Source organism: Notamacropus eugenii, chromosome 2, assembly GCF_028372415.1.
Source record: "Notamacropus eugenii isolate mMacEug1 chromosome 2, mMacEug1.pri_v2, whole genome shotgun sequence".
Taxonomy (NCBI): Eukaryota; Metazoa; Chordata; class Mammalia; order Diprotodontia; family Macropodidae; genus Notamacropus; species Notamacropus eugenii.
The window spans coordinates 383,355,733-383,371,656 of NC_092873.1; the positions used below are offsets into that span (position 1 = coordinate 383,355,733).

A 15,924-nucleotide genomic window follows, 5' to 3' on the forward strand; every position below is an offset into this window, starting at 1 on the left:
ATTGTGAGATGATCCTCAGTGGATATTGGTACATTTTCTTAGAGGACTGTCCTTGCCTAGGTTGCAGCAGGGAAGCAGCACACAATCAACCTTCAATTCCTACCCCTAATCTTGCCTTGTGTGACATCACTTGGGATAATGTCAATCTTTAAAAGTCCAGTTAATAGCTTTAACATTACGGAAATTTGCCCAGCCTATTGAAAGGAAGAAATACATACCTCATCATGAGAAAGTAAATATTAGCATATTAGGCTCTTAGCCAGCACTAAAATTCTTTTGGATTGATTTATTGATTATTTAAACCAGAAAAAAAAATGTTAAGAGAAAAGGAAGAGAGTGGAATAGTATATTCAAGAATAGGAAAACTCCAGAGAGGTACAAACAAGAGCAAATGGGCTGGCATAGCAGAAGGGTAGATGCATATTAGACAGCAAAGATGGTTGGAATATATAGTAGTGGGAATTATGCCAGCCTTTGGCCAGGGCTTTTTTCCCCCTTGGTTTGTATTACTCCATTATTATTCCAGGGGTGGGGGAGTAGAGTTAGGAAGGGAGAGTATTGTATTTTTCTACAAGATTCATAAGTGGAAATGTTTAAGGAAAAAAGAAAAAATATTGATATTTAATAATAAGAGTTAATATTTACAATGAGCTTTAAGGTTTGTGAAACACTTCAATATATTATCTCATTTGATCATCACAACCACCCTACGATAAAAATTTGATTAATATCTCCATTTTACAAATAAAAAACCTGAGGTTGAGAGAAATTAAACAATTTGTCAAGAGTCACATAGCCACTCAGTGTCTGAGGCAGGATTTGAACTTATGTCTCTCTGATTCTAAGGCCAGAATTCTATACCTTATACCACCTAATTTCCTTAAAAATTCAGGTCTTAGGACATTGTACACAGTAACAGCCCCAATGTGTGAAGACTGACTTGGATAGACTTATCTCTTCTTAGTAATGCAAGAATCTAAGACAACTCCAAAGGATTCATGATGGAAAATGCTGTCTGCATCCAGAAAAAGAACTAGAGTCTGAATGCAAATTGAAGAATATTATTTGCTCGCTCTCTCTCTCTGTCTCTCTGTCTCTCTGCCTGTCTGTCTGTCTGTCTGTCTCTCTCTTTCTCTTTCTCTCTCTCATTTGTTTCTTCTTTCTTGTGGTTTTTCGCATTGGTTCAAATTCTTTACAACATGACAAATGTGAAAATAGGTTCAATAGGAATGTATATATAGAACCTATATAAAAGTACATGCTGTCTTGTGGGGAGGGGAGAGGTGGGGAGAAAATTTGGAACTCAAAATCTTATGGGAGTGAGTGTGGAAAACTAAAAATAAATAAATAAATACTATCTTAAGAAAAATAAATCAGGTCCTAGTCATAAGGGCAGAATCACTTTGCTCCATAGAGTGGCCTAATAGCATGGAGGTGGGAGAATGGGAGGCATTGATCATCTTGTAATGCCTTTCTATAAGTTGGCTATATAAAAGAAATGTGGCTCCAGAAATAAGGGTTATTCTCTTGGTCTTCATGTCATGGAGCAGTACTATTTAGTATTCCTCTGGTAGAGTTAACAACGAATTATCACAGTATCCTCCCTGTGCTATCCTTTTGAGTCATGGAACCAAGTTAACTCAAGAAGGCTCAGAAAATTCTAGCTGAAATAAGGACTTGCTGACTGTAATGTAGCCTCTGGGAAGCACAACTAAAGGAAAGAGGGAAATCTTTAGGTTAGCTTTAGTCAGATAATAAGAACGATATTCATATTTGCGATAATAAAAGTAGAAAGACCCTGATCAGAAACATGGTCAATAACAAAATTGGCCTATCTTGAGACATCATTCTTCTAACCTTTTTGCTCTGTGGTTTCCAGGAGCTCCTTCCAGAGGGCAGTGACCTCACCAATGCGGGCAGTCACATTGTCAGAGGCATAGTGGTTGTCATCAATCATCTCTTGGCCAGTTTTCTTCAGGTTGTTGAGGAGCATCTCATTAGCCATCAGCTCTTGTGAAAATGCTTGCTGCTTTTGAACTCGGCTCTTTAGATTCTGCACATCCTGGGGGAAAGAGGGACATAGAAATGAAAAGCAGTGTTAGAACTAAGTGAGGATTCTGGAGGTAAGAGAGAGAATGTAGAATCTGCAGGACATCTCTCTTGAAAAACCTAACCATATTGACAAAGAAATGGAGGATTGTTCTTAACATCCTAAATGCCTATTTATTCATTCAGGGGTGGGGAACCTGTGGTCTCAAGGTCACATGTGACATTCTAGGTCCTTTAGAATCATTTGATTGAGTCCAAGTTTTACAGATCAAATCCTTTTATTGAAGGGATTTGTTCTGTGAAGTTTGGATTCAGTCAAAGGGCAGCACTTGAGGACCTAGTGGGCTACATGTGACCTCGAGGCTGCAGATTCTCCACCCCTTTTATACAACAATATCTCTCCCCTCTATACATACAATGATGGTCAACACACAAATATAGAGGAAGTATCCCACCAACAGAGGCATACGCTGGAAAGATATTAGGAGAGGAGGCCAGAGGTAGGAAGACTAGTTTGTATGGTTGTCATAATAAACAAGGTGATGGCTGATAACAACATCAAACTGGGCAGTTATATCAAGAATGGGTAGATGAGAGTCAACAAGAGTTGGCACCTGATTGTTGAGGGATGTGAGTGAGACATGTGGTTGGAGGATATGAGTGAAACATGAGTCAAAGGCAGCTGAGTTATTGAGTCTGAGTGACCAGAAGGATGATGGTGCCACTAACAAAAGTAACGCATTGTGCTCATTGACTGAATGGCTAAACAAGTAGTGGTAAATGAATGTAATGAAATATTTCTGTACCATAAGAAATTATGGATATGAAGAATACAGAGACTTAGATAAATGGATGCAAAGTGAAATCAGCACCATCAGGAAAACAATATATACAATAGCTGCAGATATAAATTAAAAGAATAGCAGCAAACTAGGAAACAATTGAGTACTGTGCAACTACAATGATCGCTCTTGGTATCAAAGAAGATATGTGAAAATCAACTTCTCTTCCTTCTTGGCAAAACTGTGGACTGTAAGTGTAGAATGTGGGTGCATAGATTGTCAAACAAATATATGTTGGTTCATTTTGCTGAACTGCTTTTTCCCCCTCTCCTTGTCATATATAGACCATGGCATTCAGGATGGAGGAGGGGATACAGATATAGTCTCTTCTTAAATGTGGGTCATGATCCCATATGTGGTCATGAAAATTTTGGCAACAGTAAAAGATTTCTGAAAGCACAACTAAAACATAATTAAAAATCAAATGCGGAATGAATCTCAGGTGTTTCTGGCAGCGCTTGCCCATGTTGCATTATGCAACTTCACTGCAGCCTTGGTTCTGAACACAAAGCATGTGCACTTTCCATGACACATGTCCTTAGGTCATGCAATGCCAACAAATGCTGCCGAAAAGTGAAAAGGGGTTGTGAATGGAAAAAAAGTTTAAGAAGCTCTGATATAGAGTATATGTAGAAATAAACATTAGATAGAAACAAAATATATCAACAAAAATTTTAAAAAATTGAAATAGAGAAATTTAGTTTTGGACATAATAAGTTTGAGAAACTTCAAACAGAGATGTAAACATCTCTCTGCATACAATTGTACATTAAGCTTTGGGGAGAGAGTTAATCTAGAGGGACAGATTTTAGAGTCATATATTTAGAAGTGGTAACTGAGGGAATGTTCATGAGAGAAAAGAAAACTGAGGACAGCGCCTTGGGAAATGCCTGCGTTTAAGAGACAAGAGAATGAGGAATCTGTGAAGAGACCAAGAATGAGATGTTGGAGGTAGGAGTAGGATGGTTATAGTGTAACATCATGGAGGTTAAAGGATAAAAAAAATATCAAAAGGGATAAATCATTTCTCCTCCATGGACTTCAGTTCTCTAATCTGTACAATGTGTGGGTTGACAAGATGGGCTCTTGCAACTCTAAAATGCATAATTGTAGACTAAAGCTGGCCTGTTTGAGGGTCCCAGCTTCCAGTCTCTTATGTTAGCAATACAAACATCACTCCCCTAACATGGGAGGCACAAAGTGACCGAAAGGATATGACAGAAGAAACGTCCAGGAAACAGACAGAAACATGACTTTCCAAACTACTGGGAATGAGGGAGGATCAGTTGCCTATTGAAGAGAGGTGGAATTAGACTTTGCCCACCTTGTAATCCTCATCATCTGCCAACTTTTTCTTCTTATTGATCCAGTTCTTCAAGTCATCAGAGTCTTGGTAGAGCTGCTGCAGAAGTAGGGCATCTTTCAGCTGCCTCCGTCTGGCAGCAGCCCGGGAACGCAGGGCATCTCGCCGTGCCAGAAGCTACAAAAGAACCACAGGTAACATTGCCATCAGGGCTATGCAAAAGCACCAGCAGTACCTGCCACCCCAGCAGTCACCACACTAAGTCCCTAGAACAGAATTGAAGGATATCCCAGTCATGGCTATAGAACACACAGACATACCCCATCCCTGATTGCAGCGATGTTTTTTGAATCATAATGGTCATTGTCGATCAGTTTGGTCGCTGTGTTGTCCAGTGTCTTGGGAGAGAGAGAGAGAGAGAGAGTGGTTTCTCTTTGTTTGCCACAAAGATGGTAGACACTGATTATGTGAATTATTAAAAAACAAAACAAAAGAAAAACCTTCCCTTGAAAACTAAGTGCTTTGCAAAGAAATAAGGATCAGATCTTCTAGAAGTAGGTGACATTACCTATGATATCTCTGAAAGGAATGGTTAGAAATTAGACAGAGAAGACTTGACAATCCTAGTTGTTCTTTTTACCAGGAGTGAGAAAAGTTGAGCATGAGATCATCACAGAGGTCAACAATGGATGAGAAGCTCTGGCTCAATGGATAGAGCACCAGGTGTGGAGTAAGGAAGACCTAAATTCAAATCTGACATTAGACTGTTAATAGCTGTGTGATCCTTGGCAAGTCATTTAACCCTTTTGCCTCAGTTTCCTCATTTGTAAAATAGGGATAATAATAGCACCTACCTCCTAGAGTTGTGAAAATCAAATGAGAAAAGAATTGTAATACACTTACCATAGTGCCTGGAATATAGTAAGTACTACGTAAATGTTACCTATTATTATTTTTACTGTGATTCGAGACTATGGTCTCGAGGATAACTGAGAGACAATTATGGCAGATAAGAACTGAAAAAGACTGATCATGAAGCAGAAATCCAAACTTGTTGTGTTTAAGGTGCTTTTCAATTATTTTTAAAACATGAAAAAAATCTTGGTAAGAACCAAAAGATATACAGTAGGTTAAAATCATGAATCTGTTGTTTTGATCTAGACAGACTTTGATTAGAATCTTAATGCCAATGCTGTGCTCCACAGCTTAATTAGGATAGGGAAAACTTCGGTAGGAAACAGAGGAGAAACAAGGGCAAAAAAATACTATAAGATAATTCAATTCAATGTAATTCAACAAACATTCAATGTGCCTAGTCTGTGCCAGGGGTTATGCTAAAAATTGGGGATGTAAGCACAATCTTGCCCTCAAGGAACTTCATTCTATGAGAGAAAAATATGCACGGAGAAGTAAATAGGTACAACTTAGGAATTCAGATATGATTCTGAAAAATTTTTTTTTAATGAACTATTCAGACTACAGAAGAGAAAGTGAAAGGCTAATTGTTTCATGATTCAAACACATGGGGAATGGTTAAATAGAATATTGAAGAGCATTGCCTTCTGTCTTTGCTGAAGTCAAGAAAAGGAGAATTTATGCACTACAGCAGAAAAGATTTAGAACAGATGTCAGGAAAACCTTCTTGGCAGTGAGAGTTGTTAGAAACTAGAAAGAATAAGAAAAAGAAGGCATGAGATTGTCTCTTCCAGAATATATCCCCCCCCACACACCAAAATCTACAACTGCATATATTTGAGACAGTATAGGAGCAGTCTTGACAGGAAACAGTAAGGTGGAAGAGCTCACTGTCAAAATTCAAGATTCAGGACTTACTGTAATCTTTTCCTCTTGGGCATCAAAGGCCTCCTCAAAGTCATCATGCTTCTGAAGAAGTGCTTCCACACTGCCCAGGGAGTTCCCCAAGTCCTCAATCTCCAAGAAGGCCTATAGAGAGGATACCAACAGAAGAGTCAGGTTCTCAAGTGAATAAACAGAAACAAATCAGAAAACCATTGGAGCTGAGGGCTTACTAATTATTCCCCACTTACAAAAAATCTCCTCTCAGCCTTCCTCCCTTTAAAGCAGATGGCATTTCCAAAGGTGAGGAGGCCCTTTCTACCTAGATCCCCTTTACTAATCTACATACCTTTTTCCCTTTCATATCTACCACAGGACACATCCTGCTATGTGAAGTCTTCTCTCCTTAACTTTGGATGCTCTTTTAATGTCCTGTCCACCCCTGTCCATTGCAGCATTGTATTCATTTGTACCAGCTTGTTATCTTTGTGTTTTGTGCCTTTTTCATTGTCTCTGTTCTGACACCACAAATGAACAATATGACCTCTAAGAGAGCAGCTTTGAACCTTCTCCCCCTACTATCCAGGGCAGTATAGGCTGACCCTGTGGTCTCTCCTTACCTCTTGTCTGCTCATCCAACTGTCCACTTGCTCACTGTCTCTATAGAAAAGGTGCAGGTCCAGGCACTGCTCATATTGGTGATGGCGTCTCTCCCATAATTCCAAGAGTGCAGTATGATCATTATCAAGAGAAGTCATCTTTGGAGAAGAGGGGGAACAGGTCAGGTTGATTGGGGGAAGGGTCTTGTGGAGGTAAGATCTATGATTGTCCAACTGAGCTGAGTCCCAGTTTGCTTTGGTGATGGGAGTAGTGTGGTGTCATGATAAGAGCCTAAAGATCAGGGAATTCCAAAAACCAAATTGCATGCTATATGACCTTTGCTTCATTTTACCTCTCTGAGATTCAACTCCTCTATCTGTGAAATGGGGATAATAGCACTACCTCACAGAACTGTTGTGAGGATCAAATTAAATAACACATGTAAGGTGCTTCACAAACCTTGCAGCACCATATAAATGCCGGATATTATTATTTCTACTCTGTCTTAGCGAACTCACTCAGCAACTTTCTGTCACTGAGGAAACCAGATGAGTTCCCTAATTTGCAGTCCCAGCAGGAATCACTTTTGTACAGTCAATAGCTATGGGGCTACAAGCTTCAAAGTAAGATGGACACCCAGACTGAGTGACAAAATGAGAAAGCCAGGAGCAGCATGAGATAATGGAAATTAGAACAATTGGAATCAACACGCTTGGATTCTTGCCCCAGTTCCACCTAGTGCCCCTTAGGTGACCTTTGGCAATTTACCTCTCTGGGGCCTCATCTAAAGAAGGAGGGCTTTGGGTTCTCTAAGTTCTTTCAAGCTCCATATAATAGATCTAAGGACTACCTAGTGAAGATGATTCTAGAACACTAAACTGACAAGTAAGATAATGAACGCAGAAATTCCATCCACATTCCTGGAATTGTGGAAATTTCAGGTTTTGGTAACAGACATACCCATATCTGTTATCGGTTGGATGAAGTTCCACTCATTAATTTTGAAGCCTAAGAGACCTTAAAATAATTTAATCTCACAGAGAAGGATTTCTCTAAATGCTTTCCTGGAGTCTCACTTATTTCAGACTTTTAGTATATTCTGAACCTTTGTTGGGGGTAAAAAGGGGAGCAAATTGCTAGTCATTAATGTGTCCAAATTACCTTTTCACGAACTTCTTCAGAGGCCTCATGGTCAGCATCCAACAGATCCTGGCCAGTCACTGCTGCTGACTCAAATCGCTCTTCATAGGAATCAATTTCATGCTATGATTACAAGACAAAATGTGCTTAAGTTGGTCAGAAGAATTCAGATTTTTTCTACCACAGAAAACTGGGGAAAACTAACCTTGACATGGTCAAAGGAAGCTATGGAATCTTGTTGATAGAGATATGACCTCACTCCATGACTCTTGATTTTTGTCTAGTTCAGGGATTGGCAATCTATGACCTGTGGGCAAAATCCTGATTTTGTGTGGCCTGCTAGCTAAGGATGGGTTTTCGATTTTTAAAGTTCACAGGCCATACAAAGAAAAGTAGAGAGTTGGATTTGAACCTCAAGCCATCATTTGCTGACCTTTGATCTAGTCATATCAGAACATCATTTCCAAGTAGTCTGTCCAAAATGTGACAGAGACTTTATACAAACAACTGAAGTCATTTAAAGAAGAGGACAACCAGTGCTTAGACACCCCTAATTCCCAATGCTTCAGGGCCAATTTAGGATTAGGCTAACTAAAGGATCCTAGAGTAATTCATTCTTATGATTTTAGAATTTGTTCACTATTTGTGATGCTATGAGGTCATAATCGATGCTGATCACAATATATGATGTTATTCAGAGACTAATAATAAAGACTGTTCTCATCTTCAATTATCTCCTTGAGGAAAATGACTCATAGATGGTCTGAATCATCATTCTCTCCATAAAGGCAATACTGAGGTTGTGGACAGCATGTCTCTGGCCACAAACTAAGTGTAAGACAAAAGTGGTCAAGGCTGGAGCTTTGGGCCTTACAAATATGGAGAGAGATTTCTCCTGATCTCTTACAAGGTCTACACAGATCTACCCATATCACCTTCCGTTTCAAAAAACCTTTAGTGGTCTCCTTATGAATAATGTATAGACTCCTTATCCAAGTAGTTACATCCTCTTCACCCTCCTCCCAATCTACTTTTAATTTTATTTGCTTTTATACCCCTTCTTTCATTCTACATTCTAGCCAGATTGTCATTGGCTGTTCTGTGATGTCCTCTTGAAGGTGCCTACCTCCATATATCCAGGAAATTGTCCCCATACCCTGAATACACTTGCTCCTAACCTCAGCTTTAAAGACCCAATCCAAGTACTTACCTCTTGTTTTTTCTTGTTTTTTTAATTTAACTTTTTTTTGTATTTGTAACCCCATTGCTTAGCATGTCTTGCACATAGTAGTTGTTTTAATAAATGTTTATTTGCTTACTGGCCTCCTCCATGATGACTTTCTCGTTCCCTGTTGATAAAAAGTCATACCTCCCTCCTTGGATGTTTCTCAAATAGTTTGCCTGGGTTTCTCCTTTGTCCTTATAATATGATTATAATATAATAATATAATATAAATAATTATTGTGTTTCCCCAGTGTCTAATACTGTGACCTCTTCTTACCTATATATCATAGACCCAAAGCCTATGAGATACAGCTTCACTTGAAGAAGGCATGGAATGTATGTTTTTGATTCAGCATTGGGAGAAAGCAGTTTGCTGTAAATGGGGTCCTCATAAGTCCTACTGAGAAATGAATTATGAAGAGGAACTGATCCGGGGGAATAGATGCTGTACCTTGTGCTGTTGGTGCCTGTCTAGCAGGGCTTCCCCACCTGCCACATCTGTTGGCAGCTCATCTGCATTGATAAGGGACGTTTTTTCTACCATCCAGCCAGTGAGTTCATTAAAGTCAGACAAGAAACGCTGGTACCTAAGATAGAGAGAGGGCAAAGGAGCAAGAGAGGAGACAGTCAGTCAGTCTACCTAACTAATTAGGGCCGCTGCGAAGAGAAAAAATAACCAATGGGCTTAAGTTTCCACTAAAGAAATATAACTCTACAGACTTCCTGATTGGAGGGTTTGGGAATACTAAAATGGATAGTTAAAAGATGATACAGAAATTCTCTGTCCCTGAGGATCAAAGCTCAAGGAACCAGATCTTTCTTCAACTGAAAGTAAACATTTACTCAGTGAAAATTTATTGTGTTTTCATATGGGGAAAAAAAAAACCAGGAAGTTAAAATGAAGTACTCAAGGTCATATAAAAAGTCAAAATCAAAAATCTGACTGGCACCATCTTGATCTTTATGTGGATTATCTATTTGGTGACTTGTCCACAACACAAATTTTAAGTCAGGTATGTATTTCTCTCTTGCCCTCTTTCTCCCTTGAGTTGGTCTTCACTTCTCATAAATGAACACAGTCCCTTGCTCAAAGACACTCAAAACTGTTTGCTGTTTGCTTAATCTTTGCTCAGGTAATTTGTGTTGCAGACTAAGGAAAACATATAGGAATATAAGTCTATGCAAAATTTCTTCCAGAGCTAAATATAAATTATATTTTATTGGTTTTTAATTATCTGTTGATCTCAAATAGCTTGCACTGAGGTGACTGTGGAACTCTTGACACTGTATCTACTCACTTTACATATCACATTCTCTATATTAGTTTAGCAAGCATTGGAGTACTGGTTTCTAGTACCTCTTCTACAACTACCTAACTTTATGACTCCAAGGAAGTCACTGAAACTGACCTGCTTCACTTTCCATATATAAAGATAGATAATATATAACTCTATGTCTTACCAAATATAAGGGTTAACATGATGACAAAATGCAAACCCTGTTTTGGAAGAATTTCACAAAATTAGGAGTACTTTATTATTATCAGGGATTACCATCATTCAGATTAATTTTGTTCAACAGCATAAACTTTACTGGTCATCTTCTGTTCTTAGAAGTAATTAGAAATACCACCTTTCAGAACTGTTGCTAAGGTGATGTCAACCAGAACACTTGCAAACTGTTTAACTACATGAAACAAACCATAGGCTCTTACAGCTAGATCTAGAAAAGATCTCGTGGATCTAGATTGACTCGTAGATCTAATTAGGGCTGGAAGGAAGTTTAGAAGTCAATGACGACAATGCCCTCATTTTATAAATGAGGAAACTTGGACCACCCTAGTTAAAAGGATGAAAACTGACCTATATATGTGGGTATATCTATAGAAGCATCGTAATACCTATAAGGACCCATATGTGTGCAGTGTGTGTGTGTGTGTGTGTGTGTGTGTGTGTGTGTATAAAACACATACATATGTGTACACATATATCCTTATACACATTCATTGATCTACTATCTATTCATGTAGGTATATAAATATTACATATATAATTTGCATTCTTATAACTAAGATGAACCAATCTGTCTGCCTTTCTATCTATCCATCTATCTATCCATCCATCCATCCATCTATCTATCTATCTATCTATCTATCTATCTATCTATCTATCTATCTATCTATCTATCTATCTGTGTTTGTGTGTGTGTATGTACGTACGTATGTATATATGTGTGTATATATCTCTTTATATATAATACTATATATAATTCATATACCTATGTGTATATATGTGTATTTACACAACACATATATGTATTTATCTATATGAATATATTTATGTATATATACCCACATAGATATTTATGTATATACATATGCATGCACACGTTTCTTCAGTGAGGGAAACCACTGAGAACAAAGGAAACTAATCTTCCTAATTTTCTGTTAGTGTACAGAGGGTTTATGCACACAGATTTATACTTTCATTCCCCATCGAAGCACTAGTTTGGAGATCCTTGTTATAGTTTTTACCACATTGTCTTGTTCATGTTTGACTTAGACATGCTTATCCCCCCCACCCAGATCTGGAAGTGAAGAGACCCTCCCTGGGGTGGGAATTTTTCCTACCAGTATGAAGCTTGAAGCTTTGCATATCTTTTGGTGGCTAGAGCCCGGATATGTGCCCAGTTGGAGTCTAGGTCTTCTTTCTTCTCCTGGATCTGAGGTGCATCGGAGGGATGGGAAATCTGTAGCCTATCTGCCTTAGCACACAGTTCTTTCACCTATAAGACAAAAAATTGATTTCAGTACTCACCTAGAATCACTTGGTCTGGATGATTACTTCCTTTTAATTGGCAAAGCAAATATCTAGTGTCATAAATTTAGAAGTAAGTAGTAGGGACCTTTGAGATCATTTTATCCAATCCTACTTTCCTCATTTTACAGACAAGGAAACTGAGGCCCAGAGTGAGGTGTCTTATCTAAATCTACACAGATAGTGAGTGGCAAAGCTAGGATTTTAACTCAGCTTCCCAGGCTGTAAATCCAGTGCTCTTCCCAGATTCTACCAGATGAGTGTGAGTATTCTAAATCAAAGCTTCAAGGAAATGATGATGTCCTACTCATGGACATTTTTCTTTTTATTTACTATGGAGGGGCTATGAATATATACTTCATTAGACCTAATAGCTGTCACATTGTGTCTGTAGTCTAGGGATTCATATTGGATTCCCTAATTAGACATTGACATGGAGAGGGATAACTGTAAGGAAAGGGCCAAAGACCTAAAACTAGGGGGCAGAGCCATGAAAGTGGAATGGCAAATGCAACTTTGCTCTGATGAGTAAGCAGCTCAATGTTAAAAGACATTGGTGGTTACTGGGTTGGGGAGTTATTAGGCTATCCTTGACCAGGTTCTAGAATACCTATACTTAGCATTAAATGATATTGGAGATTGCTGGGGTTAGAGAGTTATTAAGTAATTAAGCAATTCTTGGTCAAGCTCTAGAATACCTCTGCTACTGCTTTGCCTAAGTGAGAGGAAAAGGTAGCATCATCCAGCCTGAAGAAACACTTGGAAAGGGATTGAACAATGGATTTCTAGTATTTTAGGGAGAGAGAGAAGTCATAGGCAGGACCTAAAGAAATAGAAAAGCTGTATCCTCAAGTCTTTGTTAGATAGAAGCAAGAGCTTCTGAGCCAGAAACTGATTAGAATTTTCTGTTTGCCATTTTTATATATATAACTTTTCATCCATTCATGGTGATTTAGTTGCATATGGTCCTGGGCAAAGGTAAATGATCAAGATAACATCTCATTTTGAGTAGTTAGCCATTCCTGGTGCTCACCTTGTCCTCCATGACAGCCAGGTTCCTTTCCAGCCGCTTGTGACTGTGGAACAGAGCTTCAGAGCTAACTAGGTCTTTTCCAAAGTCTTCTGAGGTGAGAAGAGGCTCCTTCTCCTTGATCCACTGAATGGCTTCAGCCACATCCCTAACAGACACATCAGTAAGTTAAAAATTTGGGAGGGTTCAAGGGAACTAGGGGAGCCAAGGGAATAACATCAAAACCACAGAGCAACTAGCAGAGGGCATTACTGCCAAAGTAAAACCCTGCCCTCCCTAGTGCTAGCCTATATGCTGAGCAGTAGACTGTGGAACACTATCAGATAGTCTGCGCAGTGTCCATGACCAATAAACCAGCACTAACATGAGCATAAATGAATGTTTATATGAATCGAACTTTATATGAGTCAAAGGATTATTTCACCAATATCAACTGCACTGCTTCAGAAAGTATTCTTCCAGACTTTGGTGCTCTGTCTTTGAACTATTGCCATAAACTGCTTTTCTGGTTCCTGTTTTAGTCATTTGGATTTGGTAGCCCTATATGAACTCTGGCTGTATCATGCAAAGCACTCCATTTACTCTCTCTTTTCAAAACTTGGATCCTACCCTTTCCTCAGGGTTTCACTTCCACAGGTCCTGTTCATTGACTCCCGATCACCAACAAGCATTAGGGTTTTTGCAGGGGGTAGGGAAGGAGGGAGGAGCAATTCACCACCCTGTTCTTTTTCAAAAGGAAGGTGGCAGAGGAATGGTACAGCAAGCAATCCTTCAGGCTCCTTTTTAATGTTATCTCTTAAGTTATAACTAACTCCCAGGAGGCTTATCCATGAACACACTTTCTGACATGGTGATTCATTCTTTCTAAATGGCAAATGCTCCCTTACAAAAAGTAAGGGAGTGCTAAGCATCCAGTATTAGGACCATGCATTCAAGGACTTGAAGCTGTAAGGACTTCAACTCTAAATCCCTCCCTATCCCCAATAATACTCGTACCACTAACATTTTAGCACCTCCATCCCCCAACTATGATACTTGCCACCACCACACCAAGATGCTTCTAATTAAATAATTGGTATGAAAGAATAAATTACATAATATAAAATTTCCTAGCCCCAGAGGTCACACTCCATCGTAGCCTTAAGAGTCTCCAGAGTTAATGCCTTAGTACCTGTTGAAGCTCTGCAAGTCAGCAGCTCCAGACAGAGTGCCCCGCCTCTGGAGAGCTAACCCCCGGAGACGTTCCCAATTGGTATTTACTTCATCCTGCTTTGACTTGATTAGGTCCAGTTGTGGGTAATCTTCCTTTGGGACCAAAACAATACAGAAGTTAGGGGGTTACTGGAAGTAGACAACGTATAACACAAAGGGATTTTTTTCCACCAGTATGTCATGAAGGTAGTCCATACTCCTCTAACTGTGGAATGGTCCACACTAATCTGATGTGATGGAGCTCCCTTCTCCTTTCTTCCTAGGTTTGCTTTGAGTGGCATTTACAAAATTCTACAAACTTTAATGCCAAAAATTCTAAACAAATGGAGTCTTACTCTGATTTTCAAACTTCTGCTCTGTTGCTCTCCTGTAACCTTTATCTATTAGAATTCTCTAATAATTTCTCTCTCTCTCTCTCCCCACCCCACCCCTTGGCTATTCTGAGCTACTCTTTTATGGCCAACCCCTGCCTTCACCTGAGCACAGCACACCCTGTTCATGAGTGTTGTAGCCTAGGGTGACCATGAGGATCTAGTCTTGTCGATAAAGCTATATTCTCATTAGCCTCTGTTCCTGCATCTGAGGTAGCTTTACAACAAGAAGGAGTATAAGTCAATGCCCCTCTTATACTGTGCAACACTTTGGGTTAGGACTAAGAACTAAACATATGATTTCATCAGCACAGGAATCTCCCAGGTCAGGGACACCCCCTCACAACAATGCAGATCAGCAACTAGGGCTTTTACTCTTAGAGAATTGCACATAGTACTGAGACATTAAATGGCTTCCCAGGATCGCAAAGCCAATATTTATCAAAGGTATGTGAACCCAAGACTTTCTGGTTCTGAGGCCAAATCTCTAGCCATAATGCCATACTGCTTAAAAAAATTCAGAGTGAAAGATGGAAATTTGGAAAGGTCAGTACATACTTCTGAGTAGAAACAGTTTTTAATTAGTCATCAGTACATATAAGCTTTTGTCCTGGATCCCATGCTATACTTACTATAGGCAAGTCACTATCATCAACAACATGGGCAGACTAATCTTTATGGTTCAAGGTTATCCTATAAATAAAACGAGATAATGGGACAGCACTAGATATTCACCTTCTAGTTATATCTATGTGGATAATCAATAATGAGTTAGTTATACCCTTGTACTATATACTAACAAAGTTTAATCTGCCTTCCTCCTGTTACCTAGAATACCCATATGGTGTTTGTCCCAAAGTAGGTCTGTGTTTAACATTAATATGAATGCTCATTTTACAATTAGCTTTAAGAATAGAAGGAAAATCTCTTTCCTTTGGGAAAAGAAAAATCTGTAATTCACTCCAAAGTCAAGTAGGAATGACTTATCTGACTTTTTGTTTCATCACAGCACTGTTTGATGCTGTGAGTATGGAAAATCAAAAACTGGTTGTTATCATCTAGTGGTACTCCTCCCTATCCTTCTAAAAGACTGCACTGGAACCAGAAATGACAGTCAGCAACTGTGCCCAGGGCCCTTTTCTTAGAAGATAAGCACTCCTCTTTCTCCCTAGATGTGTTCCACCCACCGCTCCACTGCATCTATCATGGTTTGTCAAGCACCTGTCACCTACCATGGCCACTGTGCTCCCCCAGGACTATATTTCCCGCTCCCATGTTACCTGAGTGCACTGGTTGGCAAACTCATTCACTGCAACCACTCGCCGTTCACGAGCTTCCAAATCATTCTGAAACTCCTCAAATTTCTTGTGCAGGATTTCGGTACGCTCCCAGTCTTCACCCAGTTCTACTGATGTCACAATGGCTTCCTGTAGGGGTATAGTACCATTCAAGAAATTCTCTATCTGGGTCTAGAACCCCAAAACATCACGTGGGCAGAAAGTGAATAAGGAGAACATTAAAAGAGGAGCCAAGGTTAAC

The 15,924-nt window shown here is 39.2% G+C and overlaps 1 protein-coding gene across 1 annotated transcript in view; it reads right to left on the reverse strand.

The window, feature by feature from the left end:
* Positions 1–15,924, reverse strand: part of SPTA1 (spectrin alpha, erythrocytic 1) — a 99,258-nt gene that overhangs the window by 79,045 nt on the left and 4,289 nt on the right. The window contains exons 4-14 of the mRNA XM_072647345.1: positions 15,666–15,812; positions 13,974–14,107; positions 12,806–12,950; positions 11,586–11,740; positions 9,408–9,543; positions 7,753–7,854; positions 6,612–6,749; positions 6,028–6,138; positions 4,515–4,592; positions 4,216–4,371; positions 1,858–2,062 (exon numbers count right to left, since the gene is read on the reverse strand). Of these exons, the coding sequence (XP_072503446.1) occupies positions 1,858–2,062; positions 4,216–4,371; positions 4,515–4,592; positions 6,028–6,138; positions 6,612–6,749; positions 7,753–7,854; positions 9,408–9,543; positions 11,586–11,740; positions 12,806–12,950; positions 13,974–14,107; positions 15,666–15,812 (1,507 nt within the window). The remainder of the gene's footprint in view (positions 1–1,857; positions 2,063–4,215; positions 4,372–4,514; positions 4,593–6,027; positions 6,139–6,611; positions 6,750–7,752; positions 7,855–9,407; positions 9,544–11,585; positions 11,741–12,805; positions 12,951–13,973; positions 14,108–15,665; positions 15,813–15,924) is intronic.